The sequence below is a fragment of the Seriola aureovittata genome, chromosome 8 (assembly GCF_021018895.1).
Source record: "Seriola aureovittata isolate HTS-2021-v1 ecotype China chromosome 8, ASM2101889v1, whole genome shotgun sequence".
NCBI classification, from domain to species: Eukaryota; Metazoa; Chordata; class Actinopteri; order Carangiformes; family Carangidae; genus Seriola; species Seriola aureovittata.
The window spans coordinates 22,955,546-22,968,965 of record NC_079371.1 but is presented as its reverse complement, the minus strand read 5'-3'; the positions used below and the strand labels follow the sequence as shown (position 1 = coordinate 22,968,965).

At 39.7% G+C, this 13,420-nt stretch overlaps 1 protein-coding gene across 2 annotated transcripts in view; it reads left to right on the top strand.

The window, feature by feature from the left end:
- The window catches only part of aff2 (AF4/FMR2 family, member 2), a 154,719-nt gene that overhangs the window by 85,321 nt on the left and 55,978 nt on the right, over positions 1 to 13,420 (top strand). For both annotated transcript variants that reach the window (XM_056382793.1, XM_056382792.1), the window contains exons 8-9: positions 1,500 to 1,560; positions 8,584 to 8,638. In XM_056382793.1, the coding sequence (XP_056238768.1) occupies positions 1,500 to 1,560; positions 8,584 to 8,638 (116 nt within the window). The remainder of the gene's footprint in view (positions 1 to 1,499; positions 1,561 to 8,583; positions 8,639 to 13,420) is intronic.

Below are 13,420 nucleotides of genomic sequence, written 5' to 3'. Positions count from 1 at the left end.
CTCAAAGACCACAGACTTTGTCCTCATCCTTTAAATACAGATAATCAAATACTCAAAATGTATTTGCTGTCATTCATGGTCAATTACACATTTGGGACATGTATTACCAAGTTCACACTTATGTGGAGAGTGGAGCACAGACTGTTTATCGTGAGCTTGTGTTTGTGTGAAATCTGGATAAAATACACTGCAATACTAATGTGTATCATTATTTTATAAATTCAATCAAAAATAGTTAAAAGACAAAAATGATGTAATGTAATGTAAAGTATGATAGTAATAAGTGTGTTTCGGCCTGACTTTTAGATCCCATTTATCTGATCATAATGCTGACAGAGCTGAGGTAATGAGAACGCTTTTTAATACCAGGTTACAGATCATCTAAATGTTAAAATGTTAATACCAGGTGTAAACAGGCATTAGTTCTTAGACATTACTATCCAACACATCCATAATACAAGTCAGTAGCATCTTTTCATTTGTCTCCCTCTGGATGTTCAATAGCCATGTCATTCAAATTTCACATTTCTAAATTTCTACTGACTGGGGACTTTTGTAAAGTAAGCTTTCTGTTGGTGATATCATCAGGGGTTATTCAGGAAAAAGGTAGTAAGAGGACTTTGAGTTAAGATTTTTCTATATTCTTTTTTTAAATGTTAGCTTTATTATTATTATTTTTATATAACTGTACATACATTTTTTAATTTATTCATTCTTCTCTGGAAAAAATAAATCCCCAGTGCAAAATAATTTTTTTCTTTGTCAATGATGATCTCTCTTGCCCAACAATTATACAAAATGAAGATAATTCATTACATTGATACAAAAATCCTATAAATCCAATGTTCATTGATTTGCAGCATTGCCTCTATATATATATATATATATATATATTTTTTTTTTTTTTTTTTTAATTTATTTATTTATTTTTTTTATATATGCATTTTGTACGTGCAAGTATTTCTGACTCCCAGCGCTGGCAGCAGATCATCAAAAGCTCCTCTGAAGTTGGTGCTCCTTTGTTAACCCCCATCTTGTAATGTGTTGAGATGTTTGTGATGTATATAAAGCTGGAATATTTCCCCACTGGCAGGTTTTTCTGTCTGGTACAAAAAGAAGAAATACAGCTGACTAGAATATCAAACGTCAGTTCTAAATGTCTGTATCACCATTTGGAAAATAAATAATCAGCTCTAGTTTTTTATCAGGCAATGAATTTTATTGTTATGGGCATTTGTATTGTGTTTTCACCCAAACTACTGTTACCAAAGCAAACCACAAACACACATAGATAGTTTTAGTAGCAGGAGAGATGAGTGTCATGTTTTCCAGTGTGACAACAGTAATACACATCTACAGTGATTTGAGTCTGGCTTCTTGTCAAACACTAACCAACACACACACACACACACACACACACACACACACACACACACACACACACACACCCAAGACACATGCATCACAGTGATACTTGAATGTCCTCTGTTGTGTTGCAGAGCGATGTAGTGTATCAGCTAACAAGCCTGCTGCTAAACCACCAACTGCACCACAGAAGTCGTAAGTATCTTTTTCTCCCTCTGACACACACGCACAAACACACACACACACACACACACACACACACACACACACACAAACAGAGAATTTCTGACCCGCTGCTGCTGCGCTTGCCTCCAGGTAAAAATTAAGCTTGATTCTTGGATGAAATTCACTGCTGGTAGGAGGAAAAAAAGATAGTGTGGATCAGAGCGGGAAAGTGCAGCTACATTAATTTAACGTGAGCCAGGAGCATATTGCAACATCTCTGGCTGCAGCCCACTCCACTTCACTCACACAGCTTTACAGCAGGATTCATAGCAGGGTGAAATTGGCAAGGCTGAAGCCTTGGCTTGTAAATCCACCTCACGACCCTGATTTATCTTGTGCTTGACCACAACAAGTTTAATGATTTTGTGTTAGAGATTGACAGGTCACTAAACACCTCCTCTGAAATCATTTCTTAGTAACTGCAACTACATAGTCACGGTTTTTACACTTTCCAAGATCGAAGCACAAGAAAATACGTAGGGAATGAATTTAACTGTGTGTCTGCTTAAAAATAATCTGTACGTGTTAGCATGTCCAGCTAACTAGCTATCTTACTATTTACACAAGTACACAGCATTACTTCCAAGGTAAAGGAGCATTATTTGCTAACTGCATTTTGTGGGATTAAAGATTACACTAAAATATGTATATCATGCTGCACACATACTTTGTATTATTTTCCCACCGTCTGGGAGGTGGTCCAGGATGCTGTGATATCAGAGTGTAGACTAACATTAGTATCCTGAGTTTTTGTGAATGTCGGCAACTTTGTAATCCAGTAACTTCAGCCAAACATGTTATCCAAGATAGTGTTACATTAGCCAAACACATTGGTTAGTCCTCATCTAAAATCCCTTTGTCTTATAACAACTCAAAGGTGAAACATACAGATAAGAAAAAAGGTATGTAAGCTAAGCCGCTAAACAGCTTTGTTAGAATTAATTAAGACTAATTTCATATTTAAGCAACATCACATTTGAGGGAATGCTATTTTACCGAATATCAGGATGGCTGTGATTCAGTCGTAGATAATCACAGCCATGTTGATATTCGGTACAAAAGCTGATATTTCTTTTAAACAACAGTTCTGCCATTTATTAGTTAACAGTAATCAGCAACAACAGATTATGATTTATTTGTTTATTTAATCATTTATTTGATGCCACCAACACAAATTGTTGTAAGTGGACTCGACTGGACTGTTGCCAAGGAACATGTAAACATCATAGTGCATGCTAGCTTGCTGGTCTACATGTTACCATCAGCCAGCTACTTTATATTATGTACATTTGTCTGTATTTTTCCATTCATTATGAACCAGTGAGTGGCAGGTGTGTTTCAGTGAGTGAACAGCTTGAGCCGTACGTTGCTCCATCGTTTCCTGCTCTCCAGTAACTTCTTACTGAGTTACTGAGTTTTCAGAGCTGAAAGACAAACAAGTTTTTTTTTTTTTTTAGTATTCTCTGTATGTTTATATAAAGCATCTCACCTGTGCCCACTCACTGCCATGATCTCCTGTCTCACATCAGACAGTTTCTGTATGGCAGTGGCTCTCAGGCTGTGGTTTGTGTAAGACTTATGTGTCCCTGCCTCTTTGTACATCCTGGCTAACATCTGTGACAGCTGGTTTACTCCCAGGGGAACAGTGGTATACCAGAAGCTGTCTGTCGCAGCTGTTACCCTGCTGGGCTGCAGATAGAGGGCCTTTGCACCAGGTGGAGTTTTTGCTCAGGTATTTTTCGATAGATGCTACTGGGCAGAGAGGATCGCCTGGCGGTCCAACATAGCGCCTCCTCTGGTTTTCTGTCTCTTTCCAGTGGGTTTTTTTTTTTTTGTTCCTTTGTTGAATGTCACAGTGAAATATTTTGGTCCATTCTCATCATGTTGTAGGATGAACGAGTCAGATCCAACAATTCCACTCTTCCTCTTGTTCAGTAAACCTCTAAGATTGTCTGGACTTGGTGTTGCAGAATATTTTAAGACGGGCTGATCTGCAGGTGAAATCAGGGGTGGTGTGTTGTTTTGTCTTTCCCTGCCCTTCTGAACTCTTATACAACACCTTTGAAAACATTATTAGCTGATATAAATTCAGGGTCCTGCATTAAATTCCGTGAACAGCTAATCAGAGGCCTGAAGCCCAAGGTTGATGCTGATGCTGTAGAGCTCCCCTTTAGTTGTTTGGATTCATCCATAAAACTGCCTCAAGACTGTTCTCAGCCCGCTCTTCTTCGCGGAATGAAAGTTGGTGTTTATATTTTTGAGACTTAGCCATGTCAGAAAGCCGTTCAGAGCCCCATACTGTTTGCATTTACAGTGTTGATGTCATATGAGCACACCTCGAGGTTTGCACTGAATTATCCAGGCGTCTTTCCTTCGTTCTCTCCTGACGACCAGTCATAACATAACTTGAATGTTATTTGTTGATATAGGCAAATTACCTTTAATGTAATTAACAGTTATTAAAACACCTGTAAAGCACAGTTATACATGTAGTTAGAAGTCCAGGTGATGTTATTCTCTGTATCAGCACTCAGTAACTTTTAACAATGCCACGGTTGTATTTTCATGTCATCAGATGTATCATAAACTAGTGGGGATGCTAGCCTCTTCCTGGGGGCAACGCAGTAGCTTTAGCTTCAGTCTTTTAGCAGCATATGAATATGTGAGTCCTTTTACAAGACTCTCATTTAAAAAAAACAAGTCAGCTAGAAACATTAAAAAATCATCCGGACACAACATTATCAACCAAGCCATGCTGCTTACATTATCTTAATTGGCTAGTTGGCTACAGTTGATCAAATCTGCTCACAAGACTTTTCATTTCAGTCAGCGAGATAGTTTGAAAAGCCTGTTTTTAATTACATCTGTCTGAAATAAACATAGGTGGACTAAGTACACAACTGCATTACTTGAGTCAAAGTATAAGTTAAAGTTCAGTCAAGTCAAATTCTTAAGTATTCAAAAGTTCATTTCTTTTATGTCAACACATCGTTGTGTTGTTCCACAAACCAATACTCAAGTATATTTTTTAGTATCTGTACTTAAGTAGATTACTCAAGTAAATGTACTTTGTTACTGTCTCTACTCTAATAAAATTGTCATTTGTTTAAGAAATGACTGTAACTTATCTCTGTAAAGTATAATGTACATATGTGAGAATGGAAAAGTTGACGTGTATCAACAGTAGGTAAGGTTGTTGAGGCTTAGCGAACAGGCGGTTATCCATTTGAATCACAGGACATTAGAGATGATACAGTTCCTCAGGGTTTGAGAGGAAGTGTCCAAATGTTTTGCTTCTTGTTTCATGTCTTTCTTCATCTGGGGAATTCAGGATTTTTGCTCCGTCCGCTGTCATATTACCCCTTAAACATTTGCTCAACATCATAACTCCTGTGTTACTACCTCTAATGAGAGTTTTCAAGTACCAAGTACAATGCATTATTTATACATTTGATGAAACCTAATTAAAAAATGGAGGGAAAATGTGTCAAACACATGGCTTTTGAAAATGAAGAAAGACCTGATGGCCAAAAGATGATGTAAAAATCCTGCAAGTAAAGAAAAAGTCAAGGCAGTCTTTAGTTAGCAGTAATTTAGCTGGATGGTTTGATTAAACCTCCAGGTCGCCATGTAAACTCTCATTTCCTCCGCTTTGTGTATGTAGTTAAATAGTTAATTATATCTCCATTAGGATGATGTCTTCTGGAGCTGTAGTGCTTTTTGTGGCTTATTACTCTATTTTGTTTCCAAAGCCGATAAGCCTATTTCTTCTGATTACTATTGTATACCCTAAGGTGTAATTTTTTTTCCCATCGTGTATTCAAGCATAAATGCTGCTTTGTTTATTAGGGTGAAATAATTGTTATTGGTTACAAACAATGCCTAGTTTACTGCAGCCATTAGGCTATTCTCTGTTTTTACTGCGATGCTCAACAGCGTAAAATGTTCAGGATAATGAATAGGCCTACCTCGTCTTATTCAAGAGTAATTGTCCTGTTGAGGCTAATTGCTATATTTTTTGCTCAATGTTTACCATGTCTGACCATTACAGAAAACTCATCCAACAGTAATCCCTCTCAAATAGGCTCTGTACCTTAATGCCACATTAGGAATAAATCTAAGATTATTTTTTTTCATTAGAATAGAGAGTGGAGAGCGCACTCTACCTCCCTGCTCAAAGAGCTTTATTACGCTGATGAACAACTCAGAAACCCAGAGAACTCCTTGGTTTCTAGCACAGACCAGTCTTACAGTACTGCTGGACTTAGGTCACAAGTTTGTTCAACTCCTAAGGCGCTAACACTACCAGGGTTGTGGGTTCAGTTCCCCATGTGGCCGTCAAAACATGTTAACCCTGATGCCTTGTCACCATCAAACAATAGGTGAGCAGTCAGAGGAAGACAATAGGACAATAAGCAGCCAAAGTGTTATTGTGATGGTAATATACTTTAAAGGTCCCATATTTTACTCTTTTCTTGTGTTTTATTTGAAGTGTTGATCCACAGGAAGATATATTTGTGGTTTTAAGAACCAAGAACCATCTCAGTGTAGTTTTACATCTCCTCTCTCAAGCTTCTGTCTGAAGCTCTAGTAACAGCAGGTCAGTCAGCCAATCAGAAAAGAGGAGGTTCTCGGCCGCTTTTCTGATTGGCTGACAGTTTTCTGAGTGATCTAATAAAAATATAGCAGATTTCAGGTAAAACACTCAGAGAAACCAGGAAAACAGGTCTGATGGGCAAGTGCTTGTCTAATACATTTATGTGTAAACCACAGTAAGTCTTTTTACAATATAGATACGCATGATATTTTCCGTCAGTATTAAGGTGCAGTATGAATGTAAATAGTTCTTAAGGCCTCAGCTTAAAAAGTCACACTGAAAAGACACAGCAAGTTTTCAAACATACATTCATTAGTAATTCATGGAAACACAGGGATAGGGAGAAAATGACAGACTTGCAGAAAGACCCCAAAAGCGTGTGTTTTAAATGTGTATGTTGTTCCAGACTGCTGCAGAATAATGAACCACAGTAGTGGTATTCAACCTCGATCCAATTCCAGTTTTTTACATTTGTGTTTCTGGCACTCGCGTCCTTAGACCAGTGGTTCCTAACATTTTTGGCTCGAGACCTCTTGAAACAAGACAGTATCTACTTTCAACCCCTTGTCACCAGTTGCACATGTCTTCTGACCGAAGCCAGCTCAATCACAGACTCATTTTTTCCCCCTTGTTCTATTTGAGTAATTTTAGAAGGAAAATTCTCCAGTAATTCACATGGAAAAAGCAAAGATTAGAAAAACAGCTAAAAATTGAACATAATTTTGTGCAGCAGAAATCTCATTTTCATCACCCTGTGACCCAGAGGTTTGTCTTCATGCCCCTTGTTGAGATCTCAACCCCATCAAGGAACCGCTGCCTGACGGTGATCTTGCAGAAGCAGAACAGCAATGATCGCTGTGCTGCTGTAATGGAGTGAAGAAATGATAAAGTATAGGAGAACATTGATTTAAATACAAAGAGACAAGAAGCAGAGGGGGCCAGAAAAGGCTGTGAGCTGGTCTAAATATTTGAGTCTTGATTGTGGACAGTAATACAGAGACATTGGCAGGAGCCTTGTTTGGCTTAAGAGTTCATCCAGAAAGCCAGCAGAGAAAAAAAATGATGTGTGCATTTTGTTTTGCAGTCTGAGCACATGTGCATTTGCAATTCTCTTACACCCTAGTGTTGAGCAATTAGTCATTAGCTGAGGGTGGCTTTGATTTGGCTTCGGAAAATATTAACATCCTCTCAGACAACCTTCCGCCAGTAGGAAATAAAGTCTCCATTTTATGAAGGCAACTAAGAGCATCTGCACCTTCTGAAATTTGATGCTGTGCTTTCTAAGCTCTGCATGTCATGGATGCTTCAGTCCATAACTCATTTACATCTGATTGCATCTGTCCTCATAGATGCTCATTCTCTCTGTTGCATTTTATTCCTTTCCCCCTCCATGCTTCCTTTTCCCCTCTCTCTCTCTCTCCCTCTCTCTCTCTGTCCCCTTCTGTCTTCTCTTCCCCATCATTATCATCTCCATCTCGCTCACTATCTCCCTCTCTCCATCTGTCCCCCTCTTATGAAATAAAATATGAATCCATTATTCATTCATTCAAACATATCTATCATCGCCGCGTGCTGCACTGTGCCCCTTATCTGCAAAGCTTTTTCTTATTGTGCTTCAGTTATTCACGACTCACACGGTCCCATCTGAAAACACCATAACACTGGGGAGTGTTTTTTAGCGGTGCAAGCACTGACAAGAGTGGTTCGTGAGGCAGTAAAAATCCCTTTAGGGGATTCACCTGTCATAACAATAGCAGTGCCAGCTTAAAATAACAGTAGTTTGTGTGGAAGGTTTATATAAAGCAATAAAACACGGGAACTTGCCAATGCACAGCACATAAATACTGAATAATTTGTGTGGTAAAGAGCAGGTGATTCTGTGAGGGAGGCCATGTTATCAACTGTGTCTTGTATATCTATTTCATAGCCTGTATACATCTATATTGTTGGAGTTTGATCTCGAGCTTCGGGAGAATAAAACAAACACAACGAATAGAGCCCTTTCTTTTCCCCAGTTACAAGCCCCTAAAATATCCATGTACAGACCCGACCGAGAGACTGATCTCGGCCGAGCACGTCCTCTATGTTTCCAAGGAATTTTTGGCTGTAGGTCAGCAGTTGTCAGACAGAAAATTTCCAGGTGAAAAAACAATCTGGCTTCGCTCTTCAAACTCTAAAAGCCGAACATCTGGTGAGCAGCGAAGTGCTCCATCCACTGTCCACCGCCTCATTCCCCAACATGAACCGCGGGCGCTGCTTTTGCTGTGTAATTAATCCGTTTGCCAGAAAAAGGTTCTTCAGAGGGAGTTGCAGATCATGACTTGCCGTATGCGACCTGATGCGAGCAGACGGGAGGTCACGGCTGCAGTAACACGTGTCTCTTTGTCTCTCTGCAGGATGTTGGAGGATGACCTGAAGATCAGCAGCGACGAGGAAGAGGCCGAACAACAGGTGAGCTCCCTCTGCGGTCCGTCCGTCCGTTCGTTCCGTTCATTCATCCCTCGCTCCTGCTTTCCCTGCGTCTGTCCCTCAGTCGTTCATCCATTCACGTACATTACATGACATTCATCTGTGACATTTACTGATTCACTCTTGTCCAGGAATCAATTTAACCCATGTTTCTGAAGGCAGCCGTTCACCATTCATCCCTCTACTCATTTACTATTTCATCAGTGGATCCATGCGTCCAATCACTCTCAGTCACTTTCTATATATCTGTACATCTCTGTTAGATATTTAACCCTTTCAGCTCCTGGTGTTTTTCCATACTCCAATTTATCTCCATTTGTCTCTTATTAGCGTCAAATATGAAGGCTAAAGAGAGAAGTATTTGTGAATTGCCTTCAAAATTCATGATGGATTATATATAAATAACATTTGTCAAGCAAATGGTTTTAGGTGAAACTGGCAGCAGCTACAGGACGAGCAGCTATAACAGGTGACAGGTGACAATGTCAAACATTCACTCAAAGTAACTTTCACTTATATTTTCCCCCTGTTAAAAAATAACAGTGGGGTTTCTGACATTGGTGTCAGGTGAAGAATCAACATCTGGAATGTCAATACAAAAGCATCATAACCAATATGTAACAGTCAATTTAGTGAACTCTCTACAGCAGGGCTTTTCAATTACAGTTAGACAAAATTTCCTCAAGCAAATGTCTGCATGGAGGGTGCACAGGACAAAGATGAAGAATCTCAACACATCTAAACAACTGAACAGCTTTAACATGTCTATCCCCCCCCCCCCCCCCCCCCCCCCTTTTTTCTCCAACGCCGTCTCTCCTCTCACAGTGTGTGCGTATCTCACTGACCAGCGTCAGTAGCGAGTAGCGTCACGTGAAGGCTGGAAAAGCTGCGCTGGTTAATAATTCTCAATAATGTATAGGTTACATGTGCGGATACAGATCTGCCTGTTAGTGACCGGGTCATTTGCAAGCCTTGCCTCAACAGTGGCCGTAACACTGGCGTTCTACTGCGACTGACAGAGTTAACAAGTATTATGTGGAACAATATATGACAATCATCACAAGGCAAACACACATTAATAGGTTCTTTGCAGGTGCGAGGTGTCAATAATCTGCATAAGATGACAAAAGCCTGCACATCATCCCTGAACAACTCATGTTTAATGTTACCATCATGTTCCTTTAAACCTACGTAGGAACTATGGATGAAAATTCCAGAAAAACGTTTACACTGAAGTTGTTAAAGGTTTAGGTGTAAGAGCTCAAATTTCCCCGTGTAAACACTGTGGAAAAAGGTTCCTCTTTCCTACAAGTGCCTTTCGACTGCCCTCTGGTTCCAGGAACTATCTTGTAGAGCCGGGAGTTTACACTACCAGACAGAAGTGTATACTTTGTACTAAAGTGATACTTTCCCTTAAATGAGTTCCTGCCTTTTCTCAGGCAGGAACTGGAGGTGACTGTTCTCTCTGATACCAACCACTGGCCTGATTTCCATCACGGAGGCCTGATGCATTGTGAATGACACTATTAATACATTTACCTATTTTAAAAAAATGAAATAAATGAATAGAATTTAACTGTGACTAATATGATGCATTATAAAACTAAGTGAACAAAAATTGAAAAAGATGAGGATCCACATCCGTTTTGACTTCGGAAACTACAGCTGAGAAAACAATCTCACCACAAGGTCCATTTAGCAACCGTTCTGGAGCTTTCAGATCAGAGCTGCCCAGTTATCATGGAACTGTAGAAGTTCAGATTTACATTGTCTTTGAGCACGTCAAGGATTTCTTGACATGCTTGAAAGTTGAGTTGCCGGAACAGCTGCTAAAATAATTGTGGAGAGATTGTTTTCTCAACTGCTGTTTGATTCCTTCCTTACTTACTTCCTCACTGAAGTTTTCACTTTTTGTTATTTCATCTCATAGTTTGTTTCCTACTTTAACATTTGTGTCTCTTTTTGGGTCTTTGTGGTCGTTTTCTGTCTCTTTGCAGTTGTGTGATTGACTTTGTTGAAATGTTAAATGTTAACAGTCATTTCAAAAAGGTTTTGCAATGTATCATTTTAATGCTAATTCAATTAATCAATTTATAATTGCTTTATTAAATTGATTTAACTTATTAACTGATTATAATTAAACATGGTCCAACAAGTCATTTCCAGTGGCAGTAAGAAACGCCTGTGATAGAGATTACAGGTCAGGATTTTGACCTTTGTAAGGCCGTACCTGCTACATCACCGAGGTGCTGGTGTATCAGCTCTTTCCCTGCGTCCACTGACGGAGGAGATGTCACTTAGGGACACTTTGCATATGAGCGGTGCAGTTGTGCTGCTCCTCGTCTTGTTTTCCAGTATGAAAATTGGCATGGTGGCCCTCTCTCCTCTAATCACCATCATGCACTAATGATGCCAGAGATGAGTTCAAAGCAGTCAGTGGGGGTCGTGCGGCTGCCCCCTCCCCCACTGTGCAGACTGATATCAGCGCTCATCAAAGAGTCCGTGAGATATTTTCTCTTAATGAAAAGATAGCAATTCCTCTCATTCCCTTTTAACTGGCCCTCTGATTGTATAATTACCATGATGGCAGATATTATAATTATAAATGATGGCAGGTCATTTATGGTGGTTTTAGTTATTATAATTATGCTAAAAGTAGATCTGTTAATTACAGATAGTTAGCGTGCATTCAGAATTGTAACAAGTGGCTTCCTTAATCATAGTGCTTATATATGATTACTCTGAGTATTAGGATGAATGGGATACAGTTCATTCTTCTTTGTCTGTCTCTCTCTCCTTAAAGATGTATGTGTCCCTGTGTTAACTGTTCAGTTATATTTGCCAAATATACTTAACATGTTTCTACTTTTAAGTGTTTTATATCAAATTTTTGTATCCTGTAAAAAAAATTGAATATTTCTGATGACTCATCTTAAACTCAGAATGTATACATACATTTATCCAATCAGATTTGACTTGGGGCAACTAGCTAGCCCCGCCCATCATATAAAACCACTCCTGACTGTTTGCTTATGGGCTGTAGTTACTAGCATAGCAATAGGAGATGTGTGTTTAGATGTCAGTCTCTACACATATCCTCCTTTCCTCCTTCTGATCCAACAGTGTGGGTGATGGAGGTGTGGGTGGAGGTGATCGGTCCTCTACAGCTCTGTATCACTACGTCTGCTAAGCCACACCCACTTTGAAGTGATCCAGTCACAGCTGAAGGATTTATTTGAAATGCATGTTTAACTTTACTCCCCTCTGACTTTCCCCCTGTGTCTCTCTCTCTCTGCAACTATCAGGTTAAAGGCAAAAAATGCCCAAAAAAAAAAAAAAAGAAATCCTCCATGTCACTGTGTCTGTGCTGTTTGCTGTGTTTAACGTGGTGACATCACTAAAAACAGGTCAGAGGAACATGAGCAGTCAGATGATCAGACAGGCTGTAAACAAAGAGGGAAAACAAAGGTTCACCCAAACTCTCTGTTATAAACATCTCACAGTTCACACACCGACTTTCTGGTTCAACTCTGACCCACAGTGCTTGCTATAGCTGTGCACCCTCATGCTTTCCCTGTGTAACGAGGGTTTGTTATTAACATTTGAAGCCTATTTGTTTTTGGTTTCACCCTCAAATAAAACAGTAGCTTATTTGTCTAACGTGTCGGCTTGCTTACAGCCTGTCTCAGCAGCTACTTTTGGTGAGTACAGTGTTATGATAACTGACTGCCCCAGCTACATAGACATAACCTTTATAATTTACTATAGTTTCCCTTTGAAGAATATGTTCACACACTTGTGTGCGGCAGATATCCACGCACAGTTGGTGAGCACAGTATTGATCATCCGTAGAGACGCAGTGTTACCAAACCTGGCAGCATCACTGTGACGACAAGACTTTGCTAAATGTTTCCCAGTCAGAGCGCTGAGCTGCAGTTCACAGGTTACACAAAATCATTTAATATGTCAATAAGTCAATAAGACGACAGAGTCAGGCTTAACACAACTGAGGTCCAAGAGACTGTGACTCCGCTCTGCGAGCTCCTACAAGCCACGAGCTCACGACCAAGTGCAGCTTTATATGACGGGGGTTGGACCTGACTGGATAGCCTACATTTCATAAATGCCCTTGTGTTTAAATTAAGTCATCAAAGTTTCACTGAAAGAGAAAACAGACTGAAAAATGTTTTTTGACTTACATTTGGCATTTGCTAAGAGACAACCGTACAGTGAACACAGGCACACAGGAGTCGCACTTCTTGTTTTTAATTTTTTTTTTTATTTCACTGTGTCTTCTGTGGAAAGAGTGTGTGTGTGTGTGTGTGTGTGTGTGTGTGTGTGTGTGTGTGTGTGTGTGTGTGTGTGTGTGTGTGTGTGTGTGTGTGTGTGTGTGTGTGAAGAAGTGTGTTTCCCAAAATGTTGAACTATTCTTCTGAGTGTCTTTCTATCTCTCTCTCTGTATTTTTATCTTGTCGTCCATCTCTTTCACTTTGGATGACTGTGTGAGATGGAGATGGAGCGTGATTAAAATAAACAGAGAGGAAAGTGAGAAAGAAAGAAAAGAAGTGAATAAGTTAGTGGGACAAAGAGGGAAAGAGAAAGACAAAGACAGACGAGACAGGCTGATAACGCAGGCTGATCGAAGATGAAAAGAAAACAAGAAGAGCAAGCTAGAGACAAAGAAATAGAGAGAGAGAGAGAGAGAAAGAGAGAGAGAGAGAGCGAGAGAGAGAGAGAGAGAGAGAGCAGGATGAATTCAGTGGC